Source organism: Sciurus carolinensis, chromosome 10, assembly GCF_902686445.1.
Source record: "Sciurus carolinensis chromosome 10, mSciCar1.2, whole genome shotgun sequence".
NCBI lineage: Eukaryota > Metazoa > Chordata > Mammalia > Rodentia > Sciuridae > Sciurus > Sciurus carolinensis.
Genome location: NC_062222.1, coordinates 36,984,147 through 37,004,461, shown reverse-complemented (window position 1 = coordinate 37,004,461; position 20,315 = coordinate 36,984,147). Strand labels below are relative to the sequence as shown.

Genomic DNA, 20,315 nt, shown 5'->3' with positions numbered 1-20,315 from the left:
ACTTCAAGCAATATGAATTATTGCCTCTATGTGGGACAATATGAAAGACTGAAAGACCGTGGATACAGCTATGCAGCTACCCACAATGAATAGAAATGTCTGAAAAGTCTGGGGAAGCTCAGTTGTATGACAGGCAATAGTCAAAATCAGCAGAGTATAAAAAAGCTGCAGCCTCAGTTCATGGGACTGAGCACAGAATAGAAAGGCAGTTTGATGATTTTCTTCACCCACGCTTGGATAGATTTTCATCATCAGTCGGTGCATTAATTCTATCTTGCTCCTGGAAACAGTCATTTGCTTAATAGTTCTTTTGTGACCAAGGGAGTCATGCACAATCCCAAATGACTTAACTTCCAGTTGGGGAGGAGTTTAAGACAGAGGAGAAAAAAAATCTAACTTCATTTTTCACAAATAATATGAGGAAGAAATTTGGCAAAAACTGTCTTGCTATTTTGTTGGGAAAGAGCACCATTTTATTTTGGCATAGGTCACCAAGACACAGGGTGTGATTTTTGTGTGGTGGTATTTCCTTGAGTCAGTTAAAATGAAGTAAAATAAATGAGTGAAATACAGAATATTCTAATTTGTTGGGTCCTACTGTGAGACTTTTATACCGGAAAGTTTAGAGAGAATTCTAAGTGTGCATCTTAAGTTTATAATTTTGTCTTTGAAATGATTAAAAATAAAAGTTCGGTAACTGACAATCCGGATTTTTCACAGGTTAATTTGCCCACTACATGTTGAAAGTTATCTATGATGTAATTATTAATATAATTAATTCTATAGATAATAAGACAGATATGAAAGTGTGGTTGTACTTCACTTGTCAGGTGATAAAACAGGAAGAACTTGGCAAGGATCTTTTGGATTGTACTTTGTATGATCTACTGAAGTATGATGATTTTAACGATGACAAGCACCTGGCTCTTGAAGAATTTTATAGAGCATTCCGTGAGTACAAGATTCAATCTTTAATTTCTTTTTGTTCTTTTTCCTGTTGTTTTACACAATATGGTATGTTAGCCTGATTTTAGAGTACAAGCTGTTTCTTAAGTGATATAATTGAGAGAATTTAAGTTTTTGGCTGCAATGAAGCATATGTAAAAGCTAAGGGATTTAGTAGCTGAAAAATGAACAGTTGGAAATAGTTGATAACATTGGATACTACCAGTTCTTAGTGATTCCAGTTTAAGACACTGGATAAACAATGTTTTCAAGATTATCTGGGAATAGGAGCAGCATTTGACCAGTTGTCACAACAATTTATACAGTGTCATTTTAAAACTGCATTTAGAAACAAAATATATTAACAGATTGGTTTGTATGCATTTTAAGATCTATTGCTCTTTAGAATTGCTCTTTCTTTTATAAGAATAAAATATCATATTTATGTTAAGAAATTTGGAATAATTTACTTATGTTTGTGTTGCTTGAATGTGTCTTAAATTGACTAATTGTGCTTTATGAAAAGGAGTTATGAAGATAAATTGGATAACATAAATTTCTTATCAAGTTAGTCTTTAAAAATAATTCAAAGAGAAAGAACTAAGAAACAAACAAAAAAAATAAAGCAAAGAATTAGGAGCTTCATACTAGAGAAAATAAAAAGAAAAGTAAATTAACTAGTTGGTATTTGAAAGTCACCAAAGGAGCAAAGTTAAATGGGATACAATTCAATCCAGAATGTGATATAAATATGAGATCTCTCTCCATCTCCCTTTCTCTCTCTCTCTGTATAAATATCTATATAGATAGATATAGATACAGATATAGATACACATACATTTACATATAAAATGAGTATGTATATATCTTTCCAAAAAGACAGGAAGCAGGAGGAAGTAGGATATGTATTTTGCCTTTGCCATCTTGCCTATCAAGTTGACTGATACTATAAAAGTTACTTTAATCTATTACAATTAAAAAACCATATAAATGAAGATAATTTTCTAAACACATGATGAGTTTGTATTTGAGTTTGTTAAAATATATTTTATGAATAGTAATACCAATACAATAACCAAAGTAATATATGAGAAATAGTTGAAGGTTATAAAGTTTTAAGACAGTGTATCACCATGCTCTTGAGATTTAACTAAATTGCACATTCACATTAAATTAGAAGATAGAATACAAGACAGGATGACTCAGAAAATTATTGAACTTTTAATAGGGTTTTATAAGATGACTATTTTTAAAATAACAAAAATCACGCAGTATGAACATCCTATGTTCATATAAGGAAAGTAAAATACAGATTATGAAATAAATTGGTAAGTTTATAATCAAACCTTTGTTGAACTAATTATGAATTCTGTGTTTTTCACAAACTTTACACCATAGACAGTTTTCTTTTGTATGCTCAGGAAGAGAAAGGAACAGAAAGAAAACATTATGGTTTATAGGGGGAAAAATTATGTACTTATATTATAAAATTGTATAGTATATATCATATAACATATAATGCAAGATAGAAGGATTTAATTGTTATAGAAAGACTACGTAAAATACTGAGTTGAAAATATGATCTTTATTCTGGGAATCCAGGTATCATTATGGAGGTGGCAGCACTTGATTTAGTCCTCAGGCTAAGTGGCTATGAAATTTGGAAGATGAGCAAAGGGTATTGGGTAGCAAGAACAGCATAAGTGAGAAGTCAGGTGCCTGACATTCCAGGGCATTAAAAAGGAAACAAAACAAAACAATCAACAAAAAACCCCCAACAAGTCCAAGTACAATACAGTCCCAGTTTGAAATTCTATTAAAATAGAGTATTTTTATTTTACAACATTTTTTTAAATGGCAATCTAATCTCTCAACTAGTACTCCAACTTCACACCAAGGCAATACATGAATTTTACTAAATAATAAGTACATCACAGTTAATCTCCACATTATGTACAACTATAAGACTGGAATACCAATTAGAATTAAGATGTACTTCATGTTTGTATAAATATGTTGAAATATACTCTACTGTTGTGTATAACTAAAAAGAACAACAACAAAAGAAGAGTTGAAATCTATAGCAAAAAGTGCAAATATTTTCAATGATAGAGTTTATTTAGCATCAACAAGAATATTAATTGGAAGTGTTTGTGAAGAATTTTTATTTGAACTATAGTTATGTTAGTAGTGCAATGGTAAAAGAAAATCAAAATAAATGTGGATACATGTTAATTTTATGACAGTCACCAAAGATTGAATAATGATTCCTGACCACATCAGTAAATAAGAATCTTGCTTACAATGATTCTGCTTTGCACCTCTCATGGGGAAAAATGATACTATGTTTTGAGATATGATTTGATGTTGACCAGGAAGTACATTGTTCTTATACATTTTACAATTCAGAAATAAAAATCATCAACAAATTTGTTGAATAAGGAAATAGTAAAGGAGAACATTACAAAAAACATCTGGTCATAGTGGCACACCACTGCAATCCCAGTGATCCTGGAGACTGAAGTAGGAGCATCACAAGTTTGAGGCTACTCTGGGCAACTGATTGAGACCCTGACCCCCAAAAGCAAATGGGCTGAGGATGTAGCTCGGTTTTAGAGCGCCCCTTGGTTCAATCCCAAGTACCACAAGGAAAAAAAAAAAAGGAAGAAAGAAAGAAAGAAAAGAAAAAAGAACCCACCTATACTGCATAATATAGGTGGAATCTATAATTTGGATAGAAGAAAATTTGTGTGACTTTATTAACTTTTAGAAAGTAATGTAATATAATTTTATGGAAATTACTGTAGTAAATGCAATGAATTTAATGAATATTTTAGATATTTTGCCATTATTTCGAAGATCTGTGTGACATGAAAGGTTACATTTGCAATATTCAGAGAAATAGATGTTTTGTAACAAAGTACTTGTCAATTAGTACAATCATGAGTTGCTTTCTTTTTGTTTATTTTGTTTTGTGTTTGGATAATTGCAAACAATCCCATGAAATGTTTTTATAATCATGTAGAGGACATATTTTTCTAAGCAATATTACATTTAAAAGGGATACTTCAAAATTCTTAGTGGTTTCACAAAATAGTCTACATGCTGTACTCCAATTTCAGTACTGCACTGTTATTTAAATCAGGTAGCAAACTATGCAGTATCTCTTAGATATAAAGATTTTGACTTGTGTGAATTGTGTCTGCATTAGGGAGTATGTATTTATACTGAAATATGAATTTTAAACACATATCTATTTCTTTCTCTCCATCTGTAAAGATGCCCTGTAACTAAATACTTGGATTTTGTAAAGTTCAGTGACAGGTTTTATTTAAGGACATGATTTTAGAAAGCTACCCAATTCCAATATACTAACATTTCATGAATAAAAAAAAAAATGTATAGCAATAATGGAAAGCAATCTATTAAAAATCATGTATTAAGTACTTTTGTATATAGAGTGTTATGATAGGCAAAGTAACTTAAAAGATAAGTGACTTTTCCCCTAGAAATATGTATCAGATGATAAAAATGACATGTATACTAAGAATAAAATGTAAGCATTTTTTTCACACCTACAATGCATTCTCCCATTTTATTCCATAAAATGAAGCATCGACAATTTAAAAAGCATAAATGAATATCCTGAAGAATAAACTAAGCCCAGGGAAATTAAGAAAATTTTTATAATCCACTATGTTTACTAGTAGATACAGATTTCTTGAGTTACTTTATTATTTTTTCCAACATAATATAAAATAGAAGTAAGTAAAGCATAGGTTGCAAACAGAAAAGAGTTAATGGTAAAAAAAAATGACACATCATCAAGTGCTATTATATCATTACCATGTTATTATAATAATAATGAATGTTTTTTTCTTTATAAAATAGATTTTTTCCTTTGTATGGAAGGCAAATTATTTTAGTAATTTCTCATAGACATTGAAAGGTCAGTTATTCTTAACGTTTGTCCAGGACTACTGGCATTTACTAAAAAATTCTGTAATTTTTACTATGATATTTAAAATAAATCATGAGAGTGAGCATCAAGTACTTCAGACCATGCCTCATTTGATTAACAAAGTTGGAAACCAATTTACTGGGATCCAGTAAATAATAAGTGAGGTCAGTGGCACAGTTTTTAATATTTAGAGGAAATACTAATTCCCCTGTTTAGGTGATATGTGCCCCTCGCCCTGGCATTTTATTGTCCTGAATAATTTTTGTAAAGCGTGCACAACTTATATTGAAAGGGCTTCTTACAGAATTAAAAATTAGGTATTTCATGTAAAATAGTGTTTTGTTTTCTTCCAACTGAAATTAAGTCCTATGTAAGATTGAGTATTATCTGCATAAAATACCACATTTATGATTTAAATCTATAGGGAAATATAAGTGATTTTTCATCAGACAATATGACTGTATATACTAAATTGAGGGATTTAATTCCAGAAGTTATGTTCAAATAAATGTCTATATTTACTTATTTTTTTGCAGTGAGATTCAATTAAGATGATGAAGTGATGTTATATGATTATTGATTTTAGAAATGAATTGTTTTCATTTGGATTTTCTAGATAACTAAGAACTTATAATTGACTACATAGATAATGGATATTTGTTTTGAAAATGCTTTTTATGTTCCTTATTTCCTGAGTTCAATAATAAATGTCTTTGACTATGATACTAAATCATAACATGAAATGAAATGAGGAATTTGGGTAATTCATTTAAATTCCTGAGTTCCCATTAAACTGTTATAAATTGGAGTCCCCTAGACCAGATGCATATACTTTAGGAGACATATATATTTTAGAGTGTTCAGTTTTTAATGTCATACTTAAGTAAATTTCTATTATTTCAAAATGATCTTTATGTGTGGAAAAATCCAAAAAAAGATATGTTTCTACTGGACAAAAAATCAGGTTTTTGGAAGAGTAAATACAAAGTAAATACAATAAGCTGTGAACATTGTATTTACACTAATTGTATAATAGCTCTATTGCTTTCCCTTTTTAAAAAGAAGAGATAACTGAAATTTTAAAATTCTAAAATGTTAAAAAACATGGTACAGTTATTTAAAATCACATAATTATTCATGATTATATTCAAAATGTCATTGCTCTGTATATAAAACACTTCTTAGTGGAATATAGATTTGATAATGATATTATAAAGAAAAGAAATTCATTTTTCTAGGAAATCATAATTTCTATACTGAAATATTACTTATTGGAACCATGTAATAACCAGAGCAATAAGAAATGAATATTAACCTTCATGGATATTAGATCATTAGTAGATGAGAAATTCTATTTGATAAATATAGCATCTTTTAGTGAGAAAAATTAAGAATAAGGTTAAAAGTGATGGGGCAAGATCTAATGCAGTGATAGTAAAAATAACAGGGGGTAATTATATCTGTAAAAGAATTCATAAGCTCAATCATTTTGAATTGGCGAGTCGTTAGATGTGTAGGTTAGAAAGAGGATTAAGTCAAGAGCAATGCCTGATTTCATATTTTGCATATTAAACTGAACAACAATGCTGTTCATTTTAGAGGCACAGAAAGATGTTTGGGAAAGACATTGAACTAATGTGCACATATTGGCATATTCAAAGAGAAAGATCTGACTGAAGAATATTATGACCTAAATTAAGCTCAAGTAGGAGACCTGGACCAGCAATAATGATATGGAGTACATAGTTAGAAATTGAATTGTGTTCCTCAAAGTAAGAATGTAAAGAGAGAAGAAATGAGCAAAAGAGGAGTAATTGGGTACTGTCTTAGTGGGCTGCTGTAACAGAATATTATAGACTTGGTGGAAGATACAACAGAAATTTATTTCTCAGAGTTCTTAAGGCTGAGTCATCTAAGAAAAAGGTGTCAGTTAACCTAGTGTCTTTCAAGGGCTGTCTTTCCAGGTTCTCAACAGATGGCTGCCATTTCATTGCATCCTGAGGTGGTGGAGAAGGAGAGAAAGACAGCCCTCTGGTGTCTCTTTTTATAAAGACACATTTCTTATTGGATTAGGAACCACTCTTACATTCTCATTTAACCTTAATTAGCTCTTTTTAGGCCATTGCTCCACTTCCAGTCACACTGAAGGTTTGGGCTTCAACATGGGAAGTTTGGACAGGAGGGGGCATAATTCAGGTCTTAGGAGGAATTTAAATTGAAAAGCAGATAGATTGTAAGGAAGCAAATCAAAAGAGTGCACCATGATGTTTCAATAGGGAAGAATTGAAGAACATTTTCTAAGACTGAGTCTAAGACAAGAATGTAAACTTTTTCTTGGATATTGGATTTTCCAGTGAGGAAGTCATTGATAACTTTGGTCATTAATACTTTTGGTAGAAACACAGGGGAAGCAATCAAAGTGATGGTGGTTGAAAGACTGGATATGACACAATCAAAGGAACAATAATTTTGAATGAAGTAGATTATATAGGTATCCATCAAAGTATGAAAATATTTAGATAAAATTTAAAACAACTTAACCTCATGTATGGTTTTAGAATTTTATGTGACCATAGGCTTTGAGGGAAGAAAAAAGAAATAAGGCAGGGGAAGTAGTCATCTATGGTACTGATAACCTTTTTTAAAAATTCATTTAGTTGGATGTGATTTCACACATCTTCAATTTGTGGTGATTTATGAATTTATACATCATGATTTCTCATTTTTACATATCTCTACCATATTTAACAACAGAGTTTTTCAGGACAACTAAACTGGTCTCTGGGATAGAGTTCATACAGTATCTCTGAAAGACAAAACCATACATACAACCACAGAGCCATGGAAAACTCTAAGCTCTGATTTGGGAGAAATTACATTAGATATTAATACAGTGCCTGCAAAATAACCCCAGACAGATCTTTGCAATGTGAAAACCTGCAGTAACTTCAACTAATTGACAAATTTAAAGAATAATTCTTATACTTGGATTATATAACTAATAATGCCCATTTTTTCTTATGATTATAATGTATTATGTTAGAGTCTATAGGTATTCCCTGACCATTTTGGTAAATACCACTCAGTACCATTAACACCGTTAACCTGTGGGTAGTTTCTACTTTGTTGCTGTTGCTCTCTGGGAAAAAGATTTTTCAGAATAATTCCTGAGGTCCAGCCTAAAGACTTGCATTACAAAAGGATAGTTTCTTGCTTTGAAACAAAATAATTTTATACACTGCTAATAGAAAGGGAGTGTGAGAAGCAGTACCAACTTAAGCTATAATTTAAACAAGAAGAACAGTGTTAGATTCTTTCCATTTGAGATGTCCCTGTTCTCTGCCTAGTCCTCTAACTTTCCATTGTTAAAATGACCTTTATCTGATGTCACTATTCTGCCCCTACAGTTCTGGTTACACCTATAGCCTCTGGCATTCTCCATACACTGATCTTTCATTGGCAAATCCTGCCAACTGATCTAATTATATATAATCCTAAAAGGAAACACGATTAGGCATTTCAACTTCTCTTTTATTTCCAGTGAAACATTTTTATTTAATTCTTAATGTACATGTTCTTTCATCAAACAAATATAGAGTAGGTGTTTTTTTTCTGACTCAAAGTAAAATTGAAATAAAAACAATAAGCTGGGAATTGACTAATCACTCTTATTTTCTGCACTGTGATATGTCTTGTCAGTCATAACAGTGCATCTGACTTAATTTACTTCCCACTGATCACAGCATAATATTCTGCAGTAGGGTTGCCTTAGGCTTATGTTTTCAGACTCTTAAATAATTTTTGTAAATCACTGTTACAAACCCCATGCTCTTATACCAATTTCTCAAAAACTCCTTGAATTGAACCCTGCATAACCCTATGTGTGGTTCTGATTCTATCTGAATGGCATCTTCCTCATAACTGCTAAAACATGTAAGCCACTTAATTCCATTGCCATGTGATCTTGTTTCTATTTCCCCAGCAGCTTTTGTTCCTTAGCTGTACTGTAGACACCAGCTACACTGCTGCCTCCGGCTGATATCTTTGGGCATTACAGTTGCTACAACATGGCACCAGAGATTTAGCTTTATATTATTTAATGAAAAAAATTTAATTGTACAAATGTATGTGTATAATGTCATAATTAGATGCATTGTATACAGTGTGCAATGATGAAATTGGGTAATTAACTATTCTTCCACTTTAAGCATTTAAAAAACACATAGTAATTGTACTTTTTAATGATACAGTGTGATATTTCAATACATGTAAACATATGTCCTGATCAAATCAGGGCAATTAATGTTTCCAACTTATTATCATTGCTTTGTGTTTGAAGACCTTAAGCTCCTCTCTTTTTGTTATTAATTACATATATACTAGGTTATTGTGAACTATAGTTATCCCATTATGCTGCATAGTTATTTCTATCTAACTATGTTTGATATCCTTTATTCATTTCCCTGAATTCCCCCTCCCCATCACCTTTCTCTGGCTCTGAATATCACTATTATGTATTCTGATTGACTTTAGAATTTGAGGTAACTACATTAAGTGAAATATGTCAGATACTAAAAGCAAATACTGCATGTTCTTTCTTAGCTTTATTTAAAAATATCTCAAATTTCCAAATAGCATTTCTATAAAGGGAGTTTAATTTTTAATGGACCAGTTATTGCATAACAAATTAAAAGTATTTTAATATGATGTATCATGTTGAAATCACTAGTTTTCTGAATTTTCTTCTCTGGGATATTCTGGGAGAATGTATTATGTTTACATTTTTCAGGTGCAAGTTTTCTTATGGAAATTTGCTCCGCCCAGTGATCTGTCAGGGAGGTCTTTCAGATTAATATTATCATGAAATATAATTGCTGGTGGGGCTGCAAATTAGTGCAGCCACTCTGGAAAGCAGTGTGGAGATTCCTTAGAAAACTTGGAATGGAACCACCATTTGACCCAGCTATCCCACTCCTTGGCCTATACCCAAAGGACTTAAAATCAGCATATTACAGAGATACAGCCACATCAATGTTCATAGCTGCTCAGTTCACAATAGCCAGATTGTGGAACCAACCTAGATGTCCTTCAATTGATGAATGGATAAAGAAAATGTGGTATATATATACAATGGAATATTACTCAGCCATAAAGAATGATAAAATTATGGCATTTGTAGGCAAATGGATGAAACTGGAGAATATCATGCTAAGTGAGATAAGCCAATCTCAAAAAACCAAAGGAAGAATGATATCGCTAATAAGTGGATGATGACACATAATGGGGGTGGGAAGGGTTAGTGTTGGGGTTGGAGTTGGGTTTAGGGAGGGGGGCAGGAATGGAGGAAGGAAGGACTGTATAGATGGAGGGGAAGGGTGGGAGGGGAGGGGGGGAATGGAAAAAATGGCAGAATGAATCAAACAACATTACCCTATGTAAATTTATGATTACACAAATGGTATGCCTTTACGCCATGTACAAATAGGAAACAACATGTATCCCATTTGTTTACAATAAAAAGAAAAAAAAAAATAATTTCAAGGACTTTTTAAACATATGAAATCATTTATGTTTAAGAAATTGTAATACTGTTTAACAAATTGAAATTGAAGATAATACTTTTTTAAGCCCTAGTGATCTCTCTCAATTAAGAGATCTTTTATCTCCACCACTTTCAAAGTTACATGCACATATAACCATGTAATAATATATGTATTATAGTATGATATAATTATGTATAATGTTATGTATGATGTAATAATATATTATCTATATATCCTCAGGCTCTCTCTATGCAATATGCACATTTATTCTATATAAAAGGATATTTCTTTTAAAAATAAATGAAAGGTCTAGGTTTTAAGTGAATGATAGACTGATTACCTAACATTTATGACACCCTGGATTGCATTCCCAGTACCTAAAAAACAAAACCAAAACAAAACAAAAAAAGGAAAACCACAAAATGTACTTCAATAATACAATATATTATACCACCATATTCACAATATTTTCTTAAATATTGTGTTATCTGTAATCATTTAAATCACATATCTCCTGTACACAGCATATTTTAAAATATTTTTCTGCATTTTAAAATAATCTTGTTAATTAACCAATGATTACTTTGTTTTCTTGCATAAAAAAGGGAAATGCACCAATCATATAAGTGTTCCAGTGTGAGTTCATATTCAATCAAGGAGTAAGGTCCCTACCACTCTGAGTTATTTTAGTCCAATGGTCAACAGTGAACAACACTGAGAGAACTGTTAACCTTAAATGCCACAGGGATTAATTTTTTATATATATATATTTTTGAAATCCTAAAAATAGTTTCTCACTATTATTACCTCTGAGAACCCTAGGGAAATTAATATACAACACTCAACATAATAATTATTTAATACTTATAAAAATGCTGAACTATTTTGAGTACATCAGGATGGATACAATGAACAAAAACATATATACACACAGGCATATTTATGTTCAACAATGTATGTGTCAAGTACATAAACATGCGTATGGAATTCAGGGCATGTTATTTTGGTGGCAATTCCTTTTACAGATATTTTAAAAGCAGTAACAAATTTGTTTCTAACATCTTATGAAGTAGAAGAATAAATTAATAGTGTACATCATCATTATATTTTTATACAAGTAATGAATTTGATGAGTAACTAAGTATGCAGGTTAGACACTTCAATAGTACTTAATGTTTTGATTTTTTACTCAGTTTTATTCAATAAATAATAAAGGAAATTCAGATAAGGAAATTCTATTTTGTAGTTTCTCCCTTAATGTCTGTCAACATAGTAAGTGAATTTTTATCATAATGTTCCATTACTTAATAAATTTCAAAATGATAATTTCCTGTAATACACAAGGAAAATATTTATCTTAAATTTGTAATGAATATTTGTTACATACATAGGTGACACCTTTTTAATGGTAAAAAAATTAAATAAAAATCTTAACAAAAAGAAAACAAGGCATCCACACCAAGTGCTGTCAGCTGATTGACCAAGGATTTTGTCAGGCATCAAGTACTGTATGTCACCAGCAAGGTGCTAGTTGTAAAATGTGTTCATTTTAAGAAAATTATTTCTACAAAAAGGAAGAAACCTGCAGTAAACTCATTACTAATTATTCAAGTAATGTACACAGATGATTGTTAGTGATGACCAAATGGGACTAAGGAAAAGCATCACAGAAGTTACAACTTCCAAATCGCTTTGAGAAAATATGCATTTAGTAAGGACAGCCTAGAGAACATCAAAAGATTACCCTCTTTCTTCTGAATGTTAAGTAATCACGAATATAATGCTTTATTGAATAAACAAGAATATTAGGCATCTCAGTGTATACTATATTGTACTTGTCCAAAAGAAGGAATATCTTCAAATAAAATTAGAAAATTGAAAGGGAAGGCAGAGTGGAAGGGAAAGAAAGAGAGAAGGAGGAGTAGAAAGAAGAGAAATTAAAAAGATAAGGAAGAAAGAAAACATAAATATAATATATTTATGTTTTTTTCTAGTCTGTATTTACCAACCATGCAATGATCCAATTGCTCAGTTTTACACATTTGAATTAATGTTTCCACTCACAATTATTAATTTCACACTCAACATTTATGTTCTTATGACATTGTCAAAGTTACCACAAATATAAAACTGGACTGGGGGTAGTTTTTCTGATTAACTGCAGGAAATTAAACAGTAAAAGGTGATTATGAAATAATATGACATAGGATAAAGAAGACATGTATAAAATACCATGAAACAAGGAAAAAAGAACCATCCTCAGGAATGGACTGGAACAGAGATGACTTTTGAATGCGAGTCCTTGAGGATAAAGTCAAAGTCGCCAGGAGCTTTTCTGCTAAGGAGAGGATATCAGCAAAGAAAGAAAATGGAAAATGGCAAGCTTTTGAGGGGTTGAGAGTGACAGAGTGCAAAATGGAATGTAGCAAAAGAGGCTTAGAAGAGAGGTAATAGCTCAGTCTTGAAAAATTGAGAGGACCCCTGGAACAGGCAAGACACTGCTAGCGCTGTGGAATTCTCAGATTTAAACTTGGAGAGGTCGTTGCAAAACTGAGTTAAGAAACAAGATGGGAAGTAGAGAAGCAACAACAGATCAGTGCAATCGGTATTTTGGAGTTCATGATTATATTTTCTGGTATTTTTCTATCAAGTTTACATCACTTTAGTAACTCCAATTGGTCCATGGTGGGGAACTTTACAGTACAGATATTGTCAAAAATTACAGATTATTCCCTCCCAAACACACCATCTCCCAAACTCAAAAGAACTGTTTTTTATGGAATGGTTATACATTCAACAAAACATTACTGACCATGGGCTTATGAAATGGTAAGTTTTGAGAAACAGAACAATGATAATTGGGTAAATAATAGGATGTGGATTTAAGGAATATTTAGGAGAAAATTTTAAACACTTGGTGAAGGATAAAGCAGACAATTTCCAGATGAGATTATTAGAGTACATACATTTTGCAATCCTATAAATGTCAAAGTATCAATAATAATCCTACTAACAAGTTTGCTACAACTTATGAAGGAGACAACTAAATAAATTAGATGGTGACAATTTTAACTATCAGATTTGAAATTTTTAAGAAAATGGCATTCTCACCATCTCCCAGAATATTTTGTAACAATTAGAGTAGAAATAAATTTTATATGTGATATAACTTTTATGATAATAAAGATAATATCTGACTGATCTTTTGTTAATTTTTTGTGCTATGGCAGTAAAACAATCTTAAAATTTAAAGTGACAACTTAATTTTTTTCTTATTAATGGAAATGTCAATTGAAAAAATATCAAACTATATTAGATGAGCAAATTAAGGCCTGAACCAGTGAGTGTGTTAGATAGTATATAAACAATTCATCTTACTACTGACCTCATTATATTAATAGAAACATCCCTCATGAAAACTGCATAGATTACAGTTCAGTATTTTTCTTTACAGTGGTTGCATTTTTGCTAGAATATATGGATACATTTTGTTTGGAGATCAGGAGTTTATGTTATTGCTCTACTGAGAGATATTTTTTGACACATTTTTTACATAAAGGGTATTATTTTTGTGAAGTTTAACTAAAAGCGCAGAATCATTTCCTGCCCTTTTTAGACAAGTTGACACTCTTATAAAATGTATAATTAAATATTTTTACACCTTTTAACTATGTTTAAGCAACAGGAGAAAGTGATATATACACCATAGTCTATAAATATTCACTGTTGTTACCATTCCACACTGCAATTAAGCAGTTTTACCTTAATATCATGTTTGAAAAGATTTTATATTAGCATCATGCTCCCGATATTTATATCTAAGTTGCAGCACATTTTTATATATAGCTATAGATGTATGAAAGGAATAGTTCCAGCAAAAGTTTTTTTAATGTAAGATTGTTCTGTCGCCTTAATCTGTTTAAAAAAAAAAAAATTGGGACGTGTAAATGATTTTTAAAAGTTTTAATTGTAAATTTAACTCATTATTTGTCCTCAAATATTAGGATTTTTGAGATGTTTAGGTAGTGTATGGAAATGGTGAGATTTATCAATTTTAATTGAACTCATCCCCAGAGACCAGGCTACATGGTCATATCTTTTAACTTTATAACAAAGTGTGTCATTTTTTTCCTTCCAGAAATTATTTACTCCTGATGCTAAATCCAATGAGTCTGAGATTTCTTATCTCTAAAATTTTATTTTACACTTTGTATTACATGACCTTTTATCATTTTTAATGCATACTCAGCTACTCATACTAATACCCTAGAGTATTAAATTTTTTTCTAATACTTTTAACTGTCACAACAGAAACAAAGTTTCAGTTAAGAAAGTATTCTCATCTTTGACCAATAATATAGTTCTAAAAATGTTATTGGATTTGAACTGAAAGACCTTAATGAACAAATTATATTAGGTTTTTTCCTGTGATTTTAACTAAGGCATGATTTCACAGTGCTGAGAATGACCTATGCCAATTTGATTGCAATTATGAAGTTGCTTTTTGACTGTGAGACCACAGATAGATAAAGGTGGTTGAATTTCTTCTGTCATCTCCCAAACACAAAATTACTTTTGGTTCCAGGTTTTGATATACTGTTACCATTTTATAATAGATTAGAGAAAGAAAAAAACACTACATTAAAATGAAGGAATAAGGTACAAAATGAGTCAGGTTTGATTCTACCAGATCACTGAATGCTGAAATTTATCTTTAGAAATTGTCGATGTCACTGTGGTAATTGCAATTGGTCTATGGTGGGGACATTTATATTACAGATACTGTTAAATACTACAGATTATTCTCTCCCAAACACACAATATCCAACACTCAAAGAATTGGTTTATAAACATTCACAAGAACATTTGCGCTTACCAAGTGTTAAGTATTGAGATAGGAACAATGATAAATGGGTAAATAATAAGGTGTGGATTTAAGGAGTATTTAGGAGAAAAGTTTCAAAACACTTGGTGAAATTTATTAATCTATAGGAATTAAATGGATAGTTAAATCTTTGCCAGAAATTCGTGAAAAAAATACATTTAAGTTAGTTAGGATTTTCAGAAAATATTATCATCCAGAGAATTCTGCAGAGAAATTTGCTGCAGAGTGATTTTTACTGACCATACACTTTTAATGCTCTTCTTGGTAATATGCATAAAGCATTTATCAATTAAAGAACAGGATTATACTTTTAACAACCTCAAAAACTGTATTGCTCATGAACTTAAAACTGTGGCAGAATTTTTTAAAAATCAGGCTGTTAATTTATTAACTGATTCTGAACCTATCAGTAATATAAGCAAGTTAACTCACAAATTGGATTCTAATAGAAGTAAGAGTGGAAACATGTTTGACTATAAAAACAGTCAAAATGTTTTATGTTATTTAGATTTCACCTAGAATACTGTCTCAGATGCATCTGCCTGATTTTTCTTGTTGAAAACTTGTGAAATTTATTACATTCATCTATCAGTTTAAGATATAATTACTGAATAACCATTTTATTAACAAAGGGCATTTATAATTTTTTATTTATAAGTATTTCTGAAGTTATAGAGAAAGAAGTTGCAAATGTGGTAAATTTCATATATATTTGCAAGACTTAAGATTAAGATGTCAATAATACTTAATCTAATGATTTAAAATAATCTCTATCGATGTCCCAGTGGTATTTTTGCATCAATAGAAAAAGCACAGTAAATTGATGTGGTATGTCCTACTTTTTCTTCTATAAGGTGCAGGGTCTCTGGTCTGATTCTCAGGTCCCTGATGCATTTTGAGTTGAGTTTTGTGCAGGGTGAGAGATAGGGGTTTAGTTTCATTCTGCTGCATATGAATTTCCAGTTTTCCCAGCACCATTTGTTGAAGAGGCTATCTTTTCTCCATTGTATGTTCTTAGCACCTTTGTCTAGTATGAGAAAACTGTATGTGGGTTTGTCTTTGTGTCCTCTGTTCTGTATCATTGATCTACCTGTCTATTTTGGTGCCAATACCATGCCATTTTTCTTACTATTGCTCTGTAGTATAGTTGAAGGTCTGATATTGTGAAGAGAGAGCCTACAGAGTGGGAGAAACTCTTTGCCACACATACTTCAGATAGAGCACTAATTTCCAGAATATATAAAGAACTCAAAAAACTTTAACCAAGAATACAAATAGCCCAGTCAATAAATGAGGTAAGAAAATGAGCAGACACTTCACAGAAGAAGATCTATAAGCAATCAACAGATATATGAAAAAATATTCCACATCTCTAGTAATAAGAGAAATGCAAATCAAAACTACCCTAAGAGTCCATCTCACCCCAATTAGAATGGCTATTTTCAAGAATACAAGCAACCATAGGTGTTGATGAGATTGTGGGGGAAAAGATACACTCATACATTGCTAGTGGGGATGAAAATTAGTGCAGCCACTCTGGAAAGCAGTGTGGAGATTCCTTAGAAAACTTGGAATGGACCCACCATTTGACCCAGCTATCCCACTCCTTGGCCTATACCCAAAGGACTTAAAATCAGCATACTACAGTGATGCAGTCACATCAATGTTCATAGCCGCTCAATTCACAATAGCTAGATTGTGGAACCAACCTAGATGTCCTTCAATAGATGAATGGATAAGGAAACTGTGGTATATATACACAATGAAATATTACTCAGCCATAAAGAAGAATAAAATTATGGCATTTGCAGGTAAATGGATGCAGTTGTAGAATATCATGCTAAGTGAGATAAGCCAATCCCAAAAAATCAAAGGCCAAATGAGCTCTCTGATAAGCAGATGATGATACATAATAGGGGGTGGGAGGGAGGCAAGAATGGAGGAAGGATGGATTGTATAGAGGAAGAATAGAGTGCGGAGAGGGGTTGGGGGGAAAGAAAAATAACAGTGAGGCAAACATCATTACCCTATGTACATGTATGATTACACAAATGGTGCGACTCTACTTTGTGTACAACCAGAGAAACAACAGTTGTACCCCATTTGTAAAAAAAAAATAAAAAATTGACGTATACCACATCAAGGAATGCTGAATAGCCCAAGCAATCCTGAGAAACAAAAATGAAGGCCTCATTTTTCCTTATTTTAAAACTTATGATAAGACCACAGTTATCAAAATAGTATGGTACAGGCATAAAGACATAGAGATGCAAGAAATAAACTCTCACATACATATTCTAATGATTTCAGCAAGTGTGTCAAGAACATTCAATGCAGAAAGAACAGTCTTTTCATCAATTAGTGTTGGGAAAACTGGACGTCCACATCCAACTTCCAAATGAAGTTGAAATCTTAACTATATAAAAGCTTTCATACCATTGTTTATACCTTGATTTACCACTCCTGGGAATCTGCTCTTGCCAATGTCAGTATTAGCCTACTTGCTGCTAGACCCAATGGACTACTTATATTACTTGATTTCCCTTTACTATGTGAAGTTTCTCTCCATTCCCTCCAACTTAAATCTTTGTTTACTTTGGTTATTCAGTCACGATATTTCCTGGAAATCTAACATATTGAATCACTCCTCAGTTTCCTTTGCTGAGTTCCTTTAGTTTTCACCTTAATGTTGAAGTTCCTCAGAATTATGACCTATGATCCTTTCATTCTCACTTAACCTAGGCTCCTTGGTGATTACAATCCATACTGTGTCATAATTTGATGCTTTCTCACTAGCTCTCTCACCAAAACTACAACTCATCCTTGCCGCTCTCTCATTTTGATTGTCTTCTGGTTCTTTGATATAATTTATTTGAACCTAATTTCACTGTTTATCTCATGTGTAAAACCACTCCTGTATTTGTTTCTAACTCAGAGTATGGTCTCACCATACCCAGTTGCAAAAGCAATTACAAATACATATATTTTCTCCCCATTCCTTTTCCTAGAGAAATAAAAATATATGTTGAACCATTCCCCTGTAATATGAAGTCTTGTACCTTCTCTCTATCTTCACTACATGAGTCTTATAATTTAGTCACCATCACTTCTAAGTAGATAACATAGCAAAATTCTACATGATCTACCTGCATCCATTATTGCCCCCTCTAAGTCCATTCCCTCCCCTAGAGAGCAATAATATTCTTCTCCCAAAGCAAAATTTATCATTAAATAATTTATTGGCCTCTTAGTTCCCTCAGGATATTAAATGTACAAACTAAGTGGCATAAACACAAATTTATTGTCTCACAGTTCTGTAGGCAAGAAGTCCAAAATTAAGGGTTCAGAGGGGTGGTTCCTTCTGAAGACAGAGCAAAGATCTATGGAATCCTTTTCCTCACTCACCTCATAAGTGTCCAGGTTTACGTTCACATGGTGTTCTTATGTGCGTGGCTCTATGCTCAAAAGTTTCCCTATTTATATAGACATCATTCATATTGCATTAGGACCCAACCTAATGATCCCATATTAACTAATTATATCTTGCAACAACACTATTCCAAATAAGCTCATATTTGAGATTATTACTGGGAGTTAAGATTTTAGCATATGAGTTTTTGGGGGTCAAAATTAAACCCATTCAGAAAAATGAGAAATTACACTCTATTTATGATCTATGAAAATGTATAAATGCCTTCTACTGTCATGTACAACTAATTAGAACAAATAAAAAATATTAGTAAAATAGAAAATAGAAAAAAATAAACAACACAAATAGTCACATTCAATGTATTCTAAATAAAAAGGTATGTAAATTATGCGTACATAAATAAGACGAAACATAGTTGGAATTTTTCTACAGAAATAATGTCAGGAAATTTAGACAATGTTTTCCTCTGTAATTTTCAGAAATAATAGAACACTTAAAGAGCTTGATTCCAGCTTATATCATTATGGAAACTGCAAGAGATTGAACCAAAATATGTAGATAAATGAAAATAGTCTGAAGAAACAAGTGAAGTGTTTAAAGTAGTATCACAAAGTATGTGAATAATCAAAGGTTTATTTTGTAGTTCAATATTTTGTTAAGCCATGCAGTTCTGATGTTGTATATAATTTTCAAGTAGGTACAGTATTATTATTTGAGTTTGACCAACATCAATTAATTTGATTATCTTTAAGCTAGATGTCCCTATTATATTTTTATTGCTTTTTAAATAAACTTTTGCGTAACTTGAGCTGCAGTCTGATCACAGATTATTATATTAATTATCCTTGTTCCTGGATTACTTTCAATGGTAGTTTATCTGATTTTTATTTTTATTATTATTCATGCATTGTATTTTTTCAATGTGATATTAGAACAGTGAATGGGTATGCTTTTTGCACAAACATTCCTGACCTTTCTTATTTTGTCATTGAGAAAAATCTTTACTAAGTCTTTAATGAGCTGTTATTTTACAATTATTGAGCCAAAGCACATGTATTATAAAGAATCCCTAGGCCTTCCAAAGCCAGCACCATAAAATGATGCATTGTTAGAAATATTTATAGGTTAATGGATACTTCTGAACAGAAGAATTGTTCAAAGAACAGTTCCTTCTTTATGTTTTTAGATAAAAGAGACACTTGGAAGAAAATTAAATGTGTTCTAAGAAAAGGCTATAAATACTTATTCACTGCAACAAGAGAAAATATGTAGCATAATTGTTATTAGACAATGGCCATCTCCTTTCAAATATATACACAATCACAATCTTTTGTTTATTCTGAATCTTAATTTCCTTTTTTAATTCAGCATCTTAATTCATATGATCAGATGTTTATCATTTTCTTAGAAATACTAAAATTCTACAAAGTGTTGGTCTTAAAAGTTTCTGTTCCTAAAATTAATCAAACTCTTTATTGTTTTAGTCGGCCTTGATTAACATTAGTCACTAGAACAAACTAGAGGAGGAAAAGTTTATTTGGGTCTCGTGGT

The 20,315-nt window shown here is 31.5% G+C and overlaps 1 protein-coding gene across 2 annotated transcripts in view; it reads left to right on the top strand.

Annotated features, from left to right (window-relative positions):
• The window catches only part of Fstl5 (follistatin like 5), a 776,424-nt gene that overhangs the window by 411,645 nt on the left and 344,464 nt on the right, over positions 1 to 20,315 (top strand). For both annotated transcript variants that reach the window (XM_047567007.1, XM_047567006.1), the window contains exon 6: positions 831 to 951. In XM_047567007.1, coding sequence (XP_047422963.1) covers positions 831 to 951 — 121 coding nt within the window. The remainder of the gene's footprint in view (positions 1 to 830; positions 952 to 20,315) is intronic.